Source organism: Haplochromis burtoni, unplaced genomic scaffold (assembly GCF_018398535.1).
Source record: "Haplochromis burtoni strain Fernald_Lab_line unplaced genomic scaffold, NCSU_Asbu1 Contig_277, whole genome shotgun sequence".
Lineage (NCBI taxonomy): Eukaryota > Metazoa > Chordata > Actinopteri > Cichliformes > Cichlidae > Haplochromis > Haplochromis burtoni.
Genome location: NW_024582638.1, coordinates 206,375 through 219,422, shown reverse-complemented (window position 1 = coordinate 219,422; position 13,048 = coordinate 206,375). Strand labels below are relative to the sequence as shown.

Sequence of the window (13,048 nt, the reverse complement as noted above, 5' to 3'; positions counted from 1 at the left end):
TCAGTTCTGCTTCGTCATCGTCTCCTTTCGCGCAATAGCTGACTCGGAGACGTAACTGATCCGCAACCTGCAAGTGTGAAAATACATTTAAAAAAACAATGTAAAAATAAATAAATAAAAGTAAATAGATGTTTTCGAGGAGTCATTTCAAATATTTATGTTTAAAAAAATAAAATAAAATCTGTAGGTTATTATTACCAACCTGGTCATGTGTGTAATTATACAAATAACAGCGCTGGCAACTGGAAAAAAAAGAGGGGTTTGTAATTAAAAAGGTAAACTTAATAAAAATAGAACAGCTATTTGCAGTTGCAATCAGCTACAGGGTGCTGCGTACGCTGATTATAGGACTGCTGGTGTGATTTGAAGGGGATGCTGGGCAGGAAGCTGCTTACTGAGGCTGAATCAGTGTGAGAAATACGCGCAGCATCAGGGAGGAGCGCTCCCTCAAAAGCGAGCGGCTCTGTGGCGTAATGTAACAGACCAGACCGAGAGGAGCGGCGAGCAGACAGCAACGGGGATTTAAGGAACTGCAACTCCGGGAAGAGGCCCGAGCAAGGCAGGTATGATGCTATGAACTGTGCAACATGTGAATCTAAATACAGAGAGATCGCATTCTCATCGTTAGCCTATATGCTGGCTTAGATGTGTTTAAAAGGCTACAGTAATTGTGATGTTAACAAGCTATGTGGTGTTGGAATAAATGAATATTGCTTTAGTGATGACATTTAACTTTTGCCCTTTTTCTTGTTTACAGCTTTAGAAATGTACTGTAGGTATGACTCCTAGTAAACGTACGTGGACTGTCTCTGATGTTGTATATAGTATAGGTTTCATTTATTTGCATATATTAATGCAAAAAGTTATTTTCCGTAGATCGTTTTGCATGAGCTGGAAGGCTCCGCTTTTATATGACGATGAAACATCAGGTGACATAGGCTGCAGTGAAAAAACCAAGTCCACACAATGCAAATTAGGCGGCCTATTTTTGAAGTATACAAAATAGTTTTGGCCTCCTTGCACCCTTGGCCTTGCTTTAATTCTATTTTTAATAATTCACTTCTCTGTTCCAAGTTGCATTAGCTTTGACTTGAAACGACAAGGCTTAATTACAGGACGTGTAATGACCTGTTGCCCCACCCAGTAGCCTTGTGTTTTAACCTAGTGTTTCAAACTGTGTGTGGGGCCACTGTGCTACACCCCAAAAGTAAACTTCAAAAACCAGCTGTGCCGCACACATCACATGTGACAGACTGCCACCCTCTTATATATATGGGAAGCTTGGGAGACACCCAGTCCCAAACCTGACATTACTGCCAGAATCCACCCCAAATGTGGTCAGGCAAGCCAGAAAAGTACTCTGAGGCTATTTTTACATGTGCTCTGTGGAATAGGATGTGTTATACCAGAAGTAAAACAACAATGGCTTGTTCTGTTAGTAAGAAATTAATACTTACGTGTCTCGGTGAGCAAACTGAGATGTTAAACTAGTGCTGTTTAGTAGTCGTGAGATCTATTACAGGACAGAAATGTTTCAAACATTTGCTCTGTGATTGTTGGGATGCCATGTTTACTAGGAGTCAGGGAGAGAGATACAGCATAGTATCACAATATTTATCTTATTGGATAAAGTAAATACTGTCAAAGCTTAGCTTTAAGGACGTTATTTGCAGTTGACAAAAGGTGATAAATCGCAATATAGGTTATTGCTATGCTCCGCATATTGCAAAATTTAAAAACAAATGGCAGTAATAAGATATCATGAGTGAAGTATTGTAAATATTAAATACTGTAGCGTCGGGTCTCTGATGATTCGCACATCTAATGTTTACTGGTTACAAAGGAAGACACAAGAATAGCAAAGTTAATTAAACTACTGCCAGTATATGATCAAAGTGCATTGTCTCCAGCTCATTTCATACACACACACACACACACACACACACACACACACACACACACACACACACACACACACACACACGCACATATATATATATATATCTCTATATCTCTCTCTCTCTCTCTCTCTCTCTCTCTCTATATATATATATATATATATATATATATATAGAGATAGATAGATATATATATATAAATAGATATGTACATGTTGTTAATAACTAATAGTTTACAATAACATCGTTTATTCTAAAGAAGCTTTCTTACATTTTTACAAACTTTCATTTTCCCTTCATTTTGATTGTATTTCTCTTACTTCCCAACAACAGTCATCTTAAAGTTTTTTGTACTATAAAGTAAAATCCCTACATTCCCCTGTGAGTAAGCAGTCAGCAATTGTGGGGAGGAAGAACTCCTTTTTAGCAGAAGCAAACTCAGAGAGGTGCAGCAATCTGCTGTGACAGGCTGAGGGGGAAGAGAGAAAAAAGAGGAGAAGAAATGTTCAGCACATCATTGGAAGTCCCCCAGCAGTCTTACCCTGTAAGAGCACAACTAAAGGATGGTTCAGGGTCACCTGATCCAGACTAAACTATAAACTTTGTCAAGACTTTTTTAAGGCTAGTTTAAGAAGTAGAGAGGGTGTCTGTCTACTGTATCTGAACCCATTTGACATTTACTTTACTTATTCTCTCTTACTTGATGTTACACATTTCAGCAACAGAGAACTCAGTTATTTTTACTTTATTATTTTTAGTTAAATTAATTTAGCTAATAAGAGTTTATGTCACACATTTTGTTACTTCACACATTATGAATTTGTATATTGACCGTTGCAAAGCGAGTTTGTTTGGGGGCACAGGTACTTCTGAGGCTGAAGAAGCCCAGTTACCCATTAATGCATCAATACTTACAATTAGATAAATATTAATAATTAACACTTTGGGACCATTTATCTGAAACAGCAAAGACTTGAGATATGAGAGTGAGTAAATACTTAAAGAGTATTTAAACATTAATTCAGTTTGCTCATAATATTTATCTGGTTTTATCTAGGCATGATGTTGAAGGCAGTATTTCTTTTACTTCCAGTATTGATTTTTTACTCTGAGTCTTTAGTATTTCTACTCTTTTTAAAGAGCAATGAATTATTGCTATTCCAGCTACCAGTACTAACTTATATTAATATTAATTATTGTTGCAGTGTCATTATTGTTGTTTTTGTTTCCATTATACATCAGCAAATACCTTGGGAGTTTCATCAATAAGGGAAACTGGTATAAAAATAAAAACAAATAAAATATGTAGAGTTTGCTGTAGATACCCCCGTGTGAATGATTAGCTTTTTTTCCCATCATTGAAGCCTATCTGGACATTTCTTTTTTATCATAGATTACTACTACACACAGATTATTACAAAATCTTAACTATATGAGATACTTCTTTAACACATTTTTGTGTTTATGTCCCGAAACAGTAAAGCTAAAACTCCAGAAATGCTTTACTTCTGAACACAGAGAAGCCTAGCTGGTTTTAGTAACTTCATAACATAAAGTTAACTCCCTGGTCTCGTCCCTTCCTACAAGGCAGGGCCGCCGCTTTCCTTTATTGAAGGCTAGCTACATGATGCACAGACAGAAATGATTGGACAGCAAGGCAAGCATATCATTATGACGGGCCCAACATGGAGTTGAAAGCCTGGTTCCCCTGGAGTAAAATACAGCCTTTGAGGCAACTGAGTGACTTGTCTTGAAATAGCTTGGGTGAGTACTGGCGGCCAAGTTATCCATCATGGCTTGTGACCATGTGGAATAGTTTTTTGATGCCAGGTTTCCATCACCACCCATCCCATGAGTGTTCTGGTGCTCTGGCCAGTGGGAAAATACTGTCCTTGGCACACTGGGGAGGGAAGGGGACAGGAAAACGGGTCCGCTGACACCCGTGTGCAGTGTATATAGTGCAATCGTCTAGGAAACAGAAAACCACATAAAAACATGTGTCACAGATAACAGCCCCCCTTTCATTCTTATAACAAACAAACAAACAAACAAATAACAATAACAACAGCATTTAATATGTGTTTACATTGTTGTTTATTGACACCTGAGACTGCTTTAAACTAGAATGAATGAATAGTTCCTTAGGGTTTGTGCTCAACCACACTGCCTCTAAATCAGCGCTGCCCAATCCCAGTCCTCGAGAGCTACTATCCTGCAGCTTTTAGATGCATCCCTACTCCAACACAGCTGAATCAAATGAATGGCTTGTTATCAGGCCTTTGCCAAACACAATGGCATGCTGAAGATGTAATCAAACCATTTGATTCAGCTGTGTTGGAGTAGGGATGCATCTAAAAGCTGCAGGACGGTAGCTCTCGAGGACTGGGATTGGGCAGCCCTGCTCTAAATGATACAGTGAATCACGTCTTGCATTATACCAAACCAAAAGATACATAAAGCCTTGTCACTAACATTACGATGGTCTTATAATGTTTGCTTTCTCGTATTGACCTTGTCCAGAGTCTACATTTTAAGTTGCAGGTTATTTTTAGTGCAGTGTTTAGTGAATATTACCAGACAGGCTAAAGGCTAAAGGTAGAGCTCACTTTACTTAGAAAATAAATGCAAGAAAGAGAGGACAAGGGAGGTAATGACTGATTGGGGGAAATTATAGTACTACTGTGGATAATTAACTTTACATGTAAAGTTCAATATAGTTTACCCATCCGCAGGAGCGATGATCGAGTCTCCTTGACCTCTCAGCAACTTTTAATCATCATTAGTTTGTGCAGTACAACCAGCCAAAGACAATGAAACTTATAACTTCCTTTCTGTACTTCACACATTACAATATCATGTGAAGTGTGACAGATCGTGAGCCAGATGAGTCAGTGTCTTTGACATTCTGGCTTCAATCAGGCGGTGAATTCATACATCGCGTGTCGCTAATGTGACTTGGTTATTTAAAAGTGAAAAATGCCGTTAAATGATTAAAAACACATTTAATGTTAATCCAGGACGATGACCACAGACTAAACTCGGTAGTTTGCATAACTGTGATGGACTCTGGACTCTTGTATTTGTGGACGCTGCTATCTTAGGTCCTGGGTAGCAGCCGAAATATTATGAGGGAGAAAGAGACGGAACTGAAAGAATTCCAAGCTGAAATATATGGGATCATTTTTTAAGAACCAAAGATGGTGGAAAAATGTGACTTCCAGAGGGTGAAAGTTTTTTCAAGACATGCTGTTTTATGTTCCAGTTAACCACTGAAATGAGAGTAAATTTAGCTGTAAGTGAATAACTGTGTTTAAACTTTCAATTTGGATGCTTTGTTTTAATAGAGCTTACTTCTAGCAGGACTTTAATCCTTTGAATGTAAGAAAATGATGTTCTTTACTGGGACTTGCCAAATTCCACATTTATGCTAGCTTTACACCAGCTAGGGGCTGGAAAGCAGCTGTGATAGGTCAGGTAACATCTGCTTTTATAGAGCAGCATCCAGTTGGCTAAATCCACAAAGAGAAGTAAAGCTTAGAATCACCAGTAGCAGGTGAGCTGACCAAAGCCTGTCCATGAAGATCACAAATCTACTGGAGCTCATAATACAGATTTTTATGTGACTTATTTGTGCTGCACTGCAACACCAGAATTTAGGGTCCCCCCAACCTCCAACTGTTAAATCCCACTATAACCCTTTATTATAAACCATTAAAGCCTGTTAGACTTTGTGTTCTTCAGACCTCCATCAGTTACATAACACAGACTGAATCCTGTGTGGGTTAGTCAGAGGGCATTCTGCTCTAATGCTTTCTCTCCAGCAGTAATGTTTTCCTCAAAATTGATCCGAGGAAACTGATACTTTGGGTAGGCCTCCTGTATCCAGCCACGCTCTATTTCTATCCCATGTTTTATCCTACTGATAGGTTTCTAAGTAAACATAACATCATGTATGTATCCCAGATGACTTTTATTGTGATGCATTTCAGGGCTGATTGCAATAACCTCCACGTCCATTAAAGGAGCTGTTACCTTTTGGATGTCAAAGGATGAAAATGATCAGTGCTGTAGTGTACTCTCACAGTCATTAAGTGAAAATAGCCCAACAACAAACACTTCACTAACTCTTCTCCAGTTTTGCAAACAACAAGGTAATGTTTGACCATACACTGACTGGAATGACCATAGCAGTTGCTCGCTGAGAAAAAAAAAAATCTACAGCAGTGTAATGGAAAGACTTTAGAAGTACTAAAAAAAAAAGGATGATTGAATGTCCAAACAGAAAACTGCCTGAGTGCTTCTGGTGAATGTCCAATAAATGGAAAGTATAACTCGCAGCATTAACTCATACAACCACATTTGGCTTTGTGTCACAAACTCCAAAATAGCTTTTCAAGATTAAAATGGACGTTTTATCCAGTGGAATCCAAGACTTTGTGTCAATAAAACATTCATGTCTTCATTGATTACTCCTAAAATAAGGAAGAGCAAAAATAAACGTAAACCCGAGTGTTTTCCAGCTCTCGTTACTTGTTTGTACTTTTCTGTCTTGTACAAATGACAGTTGCACACGCTTTCCGAACCTAACCGCTTGTCAGTGTAATCCTTTTGTTTTCTCTCATCACAGCTATAAAGCCTCAGCCCAGAGCCACATTGTCTGTGCATGGACAGTGCAGGCACCCATGGCATCACAGGAGCTCGTGGATGCGAGAGACTCAGCCGCTGATAATACGAACCCAGGAATGGAGGGTGCCGCGGTGCCCAACGGCGGTAAAACTTGCCCCGTCCATGCAGCGGGTGGAGAGGATACAAAGAGGAGCTTTCGGAAAGGCATAGGCAGGCATAATGATTACGTGAAGATCTCCCTGCCGGAGTCCAAGGTCAATCGTCTGCCTATGGAGTGGTGGAAGACAATAATCGCTTTCTTTTATGCTGGTTTTAATTTGGTCCTGACAACAGTTGTAATCACAGTGGTCCACGAGAGGGTTCCACCCAAAGAAAGCAGCCCGCCCCTCCCTGATAAGTTCTTTGACTATGTTGACAGAGTCAAGTGGGCATTTACAGTAACAGAGATCAATGGGATGGTGCTGCTGACCATTTGGTTGATACAGCTGTTCTTCTTTAGATACAAGTAAGAACCAACAGCATTAACTGTATGTTGTTTTCTTTTGTTTGTTTTCTCTTTTCAATTTGTTCACGATTGCTGTGTATACTGTATGTGACAACCAACCCTTGAAACTTGTCAGTGATCTGCGCATCTGCATGTGTGATGAACTCAGGAAGTTCATCAGATTACTGAGCCTTCTGATCAAATCAAAATCATTTTCCGGCCGTTTCAACACTGGAGTTTCCTCTTGTATGGCTGTTCATTTAGAAAGCAGTCTTTGAGATTTAAAACTGAGTACAGGCTAAGTACCAGGCTATAATCATTTTAATGCAGCTGAAAAATGATGAATTTACATCATGTAGTCTTCTACATGAAATTACTTGTGGGAACTAAGACATAATTAAATTGACAGTGCAAGTAAAATCACACGTTTTACCGTCACGGCTTAACCTCAGTTCAATTGGCTGAACAGGAGCTATCATATTTGATGCGTTGATTGATCATACGGAGTTAAATTGCCTCCAGTCATTAGCATTTTGTATACTTTGATAGATTTTTCATTTTTTATCAAAGAAGTTTACCTTTTCACAATTAATACCAGTGACTGTAAAAACTGTATGTATCAGGCAGACGCCATCATTTATACCTCTGTGTCACACTCTCTTCTTGTAGGTCAATAGCGTGTAGACGGTTCTTCTTCCTCATTGGCACCCTGTATTTGTACCGCTGTGTCACTATGTATATTACCACCTTGCCTGTACCTGGCATGCACATGACCTGCGCTCCGAAGGTAAGAAGCATGCAAGCATCAGAGTGTTACTCGTCATTTCTCGCCTGTGCACTCTGATGCACTCTGGGACTAGTTGTCTTGCACAGCCACTCTGGAAAAGCAGCTATAAAAAAAAAAAAAAGTAATTTTGGGTTTTTATTGCCTTGAGACATCAACAATACTGAGGTGCATTAGTGTCTGAACAAAAACATCTGCTCCTGGCAGTTGTTTTGTTGGATACTGCAAAAAGGTTTGCAGGTTAGACAATTTAGTAGTTGTTCTTTTCCTAAGAATTGGGAATGTTGTGGATTGAGGGTCAAAGCTGTCAGCTGTCTTTAGGAAGGGAAACATCCTGCATAATTTGAGCAGCAGGTCTAACAGAAAAATCTAATTTACATTTACATTTATTTAGGTGTGGTTGTTGGTACTTCCTGGCTTGTGTAGCCATTAAGTAACAAAAGCTCAACACTGCGATTAGCATCGTGGAGCACTTCTGTTGTGTTTTGTACGTGTTTTGGAGTTTTTACGTGCTTCGGAGATTTTACGTGTTTTGGAGTTTTTACGTGTTTTGGAGTTCGTACGTGTTTTGGAGTTTGTACGTGCTTTGTCTCTAGGGGCCACCGTAAATATACTTCTATTTATTCACTCCACATAAAATGTAAAAAATATATCACATAATATAAAAACCAACTTTTTACATTTCAATTACATTTTCAGCTTTTTTTTGGAGAATTTATCCAATATTTTATCTATCAGAAAATATACACTCATTGTTAACTTTGTTGGGTACACCTAGCTAGGATCAGGTTGGACCCTGTTTTGCCTTTAGAACGGGCTTAGCTCTTCGAGACACATATTCAACTGGAAACATTTCTCACAATTTTTCATCCACATGGACTAGATAACCTCACACAGATGCTGCAGATTTGTGAATCTTGTGTCCCACCACATCCCAAAGGTACTCTGCTGGATTGAGATCTGGTGACTGTGGAGCATGGTTGAGTGTAGTGAACTCACTATCACGTTCAAGAGATCAGTTTAAACTCCAAATTCTGAACTAACTGTCTGAGAAATTTAGACTTACAGACCAGGCAAGATTTTTCCAATCTTCCGTAGTCTCAGTTTCCTGTTGTTACGAACAGGATGATCTACAGCACTACAAAATCAATGGTCTTTAGTGCAGTAGCCAATGAAGTTGTAGCGCATTCGGAGATGCTCATTTGCAGTCTTTGGTTGTAGAAGGCGGTTATTTAAGTTGCTATTAGCTAGAAGCAGTCTGGTCATTCTCCTCTGACCCCTGGCATCAACAAGGCATTTTCAAAAAAATCCTATAGATAGTTGTGTGGAAAAGTTCCAGTGGGTCAGCAATTTCTAAAATACTCAGACCATGCCATTTGGTCCTATCAACCATATCATTTAATCACCTTTCTTCCCTATTCTGATGCTCAGTTTGAACTTCAGCAGGTTGTCTTAATCATGTCTACATGTCTAAATGCATTGGGTTGCCTCTATTTGATTAGAAGATTATACATGGGTGTTAATGAGGAATTTAACATGTGTACCTAACATAGTGAATGGTGAACATATATTAATACTAATAATAACTCTCTTTTTCTAGGTTCTCAAATGTGAAGATTAGCTTATTTTTCCATTTCACATTTATTCTGTAGTGAAAATAATTCCTCTGTCTCAATATTACCTCTGATCCCGTGTTTATCTCTCTCGTTACATCATCAGCTTCACGGAGACTCCCATGCGAAAATTCAACGAGTCCTGCGGCTGATTTCAGGTGGAGGGCTTTCCATTACAAACTCCCATCTCCTGTGTGGAGACTTTCTTTACAGTGGGCACACTGTGATGCTCACGCTCACCTATTTGTTCATTAAGGAGTGTAAGTACTCAAAGTAATGCTTGTTTGCTTCCGTGTGTGGGAGAATTTATGGGATTTCTCTATGAATAATACATGAACTACATTGGACTCATTCAGCTTTTATGAAATAGAGCGCTTTCTTAGCAGGAGCTAACAGGCTACATATAACTGACAGTTGCTGATTTGTTGCTTGCTTTAGTGTTTTATTAAAAAGTTTGACCACAAAAACAATCAGTATATGTTTTATTTTAAAGCCGTGTATTTCTGGATATGTACTGTATTGGTAACTAAAGGTTGATAAAAATGTGTTTGGCCAAAAAAAAGGGAGGGAAAGTTAAATGTTTCAAAATAGCATGTGACTTAGTTTTTACTGTTACTAAGATTTTACTTATGGAAGCAAAATAAATAAAGTCATAATTTTAGCAGGACAATGAAGAAGCTGTTCTGAGATTAAAGTCACAAGAAAAAACTGCAACCATACTTTTCAGCACTTTGCAAGAGCAGATCAACATCATTACATTCAAAGACATTAGTGAGGAGGTGCAACAGTATACTAGATGTAAACAGTGGTATCTTGGCATTTGTCCATTGCAATTTGCTTCCTAATGAACAAAAAGCTACCATGTCATCCATCTCAGTATATTATTCTGAATAGTAATCTCTCTTCAGGCTCTGGATGTGTATGATAATATGGTGATTCCGGTATAAAGGCCCGTTATTTCATTCTACTGTAAGCAAAATATGCAACATGCTGTATGTTTGTGGTGTGATGATGTTAATTCAGCCTTGCAAAATGAAGCAAAGATGTTCTTTGGTGGGAGGAAAACAAAAGCATCTCCCAAGTTAATTGCTTTAAATTCACGGAATATGAGAGATCTTTTTAACCGAATACTATCCATCACCCTTGGCTCTCTAATGTTTTCCTACATTATCTTTGATAAGACTTCAGTAAATTGAAAAAAACAACATTTTACAAATAAATACTGACAGCAATCTTGTCTTTCCTGCTTCCCCCGAAGACTCGCCGCGGTCCTTTTGGTGGTACCATCTCGTTTGCTGGCTCCTGAGTGCTGTGGGCGTGGTGTGCATCTTGGTGGCTCATGAGCACTACAGTGTGGATGTGGTCGTGGCATATTTTATCACCTCCCGTCTGTTCTGGTGGTACCACACCATGGCTAACTTACAGGTTTGATCAAAAGACACAGGACTCCTCAAGCATGGAGGACTGTTTTCCTAATGGCACTGGGTCCACTTTGTTGTGGGGGGCAGTGGGGAGCTATTAGTTATTACTGCTTTTGTTTATAGGAAATGATATATATTATTATATATGCTTACAATTCCTCAAGTATTTTTAAACTGTGTCAAAAGCATCTGGGTGTAATTCTATGTCATTGCACCATTACAATGATACATTACACACCTCTAATGGACAAATTTTAAGCACAGTTGATGGAATTGATTAATATGCTTGGCACACTGACCACAATTTATTGTTGTTGTTTGGCTTATGCTTTCTCCCTTCAGGTCTTCATTCTTATAATAATATATAATATATTAAAATTAATATATATTACTAAAATATATATATATATATATAATATTATATATATATATGAAGCAATCAGGTACAGAAATCAAACATTTTTGTTCTGAAGGGCAGCCTTTAAAAAATCCCTTGTTATTTTATAATTCTCAAACAATAGAAGACTTGGAAAAAAAAATCTATCTGGATTTCTTGTTAGTCTTGCCAATCAGTAATCTACGTGAATGAGGTCACTTTCTTGTTACCCGGAAGCATATGGTGCCAGAGTAACACGGACTCAAACCCAGATCGCAACAAACTGGCGCTTTCACGAGTACGTTTGCTGATAGTAACGCCATGTGATTCAGCTAATAACACAAGGATTTCATCATTTTTGAAGCCACGCTGAAAATACTCAGCAATCTGTTCATTCATGGCTGGATGTAATACTTACCTTAGCTGTAGCATTTGTACCTGAGGGCTTCAGCTTCTGGGTAACAAATGACGTCATCCACGTAGATTACTGATTGGCAGCGCTAACTGGAAATTTCAAGTTACTTTTCTCAAAATTTTGAGTTAATAACCTGAAATTTCGAGTTAAGAAGTCGAAATGTTGAGTTATTTTCTCAACATTTTGAGAAAGTAACTCGAAATTTAGAGTTATGGATCCTTTTTTTTTGTGGCGGAAACGGGCTTCATAGACATCAGACAATCTTCTGTCACAGACATTTGGGTGACATAATGATATTACTCTAATGTGAACTTTTTTTCGGTCTTCTCTTCAGACCCTGAAGTGCTCACCCAATAACTACCTCACCAACACCTGGTGGAACCCACTCTTTAACTTCTTGGAGAGGAACGTCCAGACCGCAGTGCCGTGTTCATACAGTTGGCCCATAGCCTGGCCTCCTTCCTGCCTGAAGAATCCCTGTAAGAAGTACTCCATGGTACAGAGCACACGAGAGGAGTAATATGACCCGGATATCGCAGCAGTGTTGCTCGATAATCCACCGAGGTGGTATTCATTCATCAAAGTCTTGCCTACTGGGCAGAAACATTGATACCAAATGTGTAGATACGAGTATGTCTAAGAAGATAATCATACCATCTCTGTTTGTTGTCACTGTGATTTATTTATAAGTTCAAGTGCTGTAAGTTTTTTTTTTTTCCGTAAATGATAAAGTTGATTTTGCTCCTGGTCAATTTCTTTTGATAAATGGACAGTTTTATGATGCCTACTTGCAGTTTTGTTGCAGTATTTCATTTGGTATATGTACATTTTGTCAGGGTTTCTCTCATTGTGATATTAATGTGCTCAAGTCACAAGGTGCCTTAGTTTGTTAAATGTCTATAGGTGTACCAAAGCTGCCATTATCAGTCTAGGTATATTTGGTTTTTTTTTCTCTATTATTATTAATTTTGTATTAATTTAAGTAGCATTGACTGTGTATCCTAGCTGTAGTCTTATCATTGTAACTTTGTATTAAAATGTACCCTTACCAAAGCATAAGAGTGTTGCTTTTATTTCACTGAACACTTCATCAGAGGAGATTGTTTAAAAACTCCAGGTTAACAGAAAATACTTCCTCTGGGCACATGATAATTAAATCAAATCCACATTAAATACAAAAACTCTCTTGTTTTTGCAAACATGAAAAATTTGAAATTCAACTTTCTGACTGATGAAAAATTAAAAAGAAATAAAAATTTTACTGTCAGACAAAGGCTGTGAATACTTAAGTACATGTTGTGTTTTTATTTTTTAATTTTTTTTTTTTTTTAATAAATTTGGATTACAAGAATTACTTTTTTTACTTTTCATGATGAGGTAGTGTGTGTAGAATCTTGAGGTGGAAAATGAATTGAACTCACTATGGCATAT

General features: G+C 38.2%; 1 protein-coding gene across 2 annotated transcripts; it reads left to right on the top strand.

Annotated features, from left to right (window-relative positions):
• The first annotated feature begins 294 nt into the window (after positions 1-294).
• On the top strand, positions 295-12,830 carry sgms2a (sphingomyelin synthase 2a). Of its 2 annotated transcripts, none has more exons than XM_042227717.1 (6): positions 295-559; positions 6,526-7,029; positions 7,678-7,795; positions 9,512-9,665; positions 10,664-10,830; positions 11,952-12,830. In XM_042227717.1, the coding sequence occupies exons 2-6, from the start codon at positions 6,581-6,583 to the stop codon at positions 12,135-12,137; spliced, it is 1,074 nt and encodes a 357-aa protein (XP_042083651.1). In that variant the 5' UTR covers positions 295-559; positions 6,526-6,580; the 3' UTR covers positions 12,138-12,830. The 2 variants fall into 2 exon arrangements, with proteins under 2 accessions (XP_042083651.1, XP_042083650.1); XM_042227716.1 differs by having other exon boundaries at positions 296-563.
• Positions 12,831-13,048: the final 218 nt, after the last annotated feature.

What these genes read in the sequence shown, in the direction of transcription:
- sgms2a (XM_042227717.1), top strand. Translation starts at nt 6,581, where the DNA reads ATGGCATCACAGGAGCTCGTGGATGCGAGAGACTCAGCCGCTGATAAT. An exon ending in CTGTTCTTCTTTAGATACAA is followed by an intron (nt 7,030 to 7,677) that starts GTAAGAACCAAC and finishes CTCTTCTTGTAG; the next exon opens with GTCAATAGCGTGTAGACGGT. An exon ending in ACACCATGGCTAACTTACAG is followed by an intron (nt 10,831 to 11,951) that starts GTTTGATCAAAA and finishes TCTTCTCTTCAG; the next exon opens with ACCCTGAAGTGCTCACCCAA.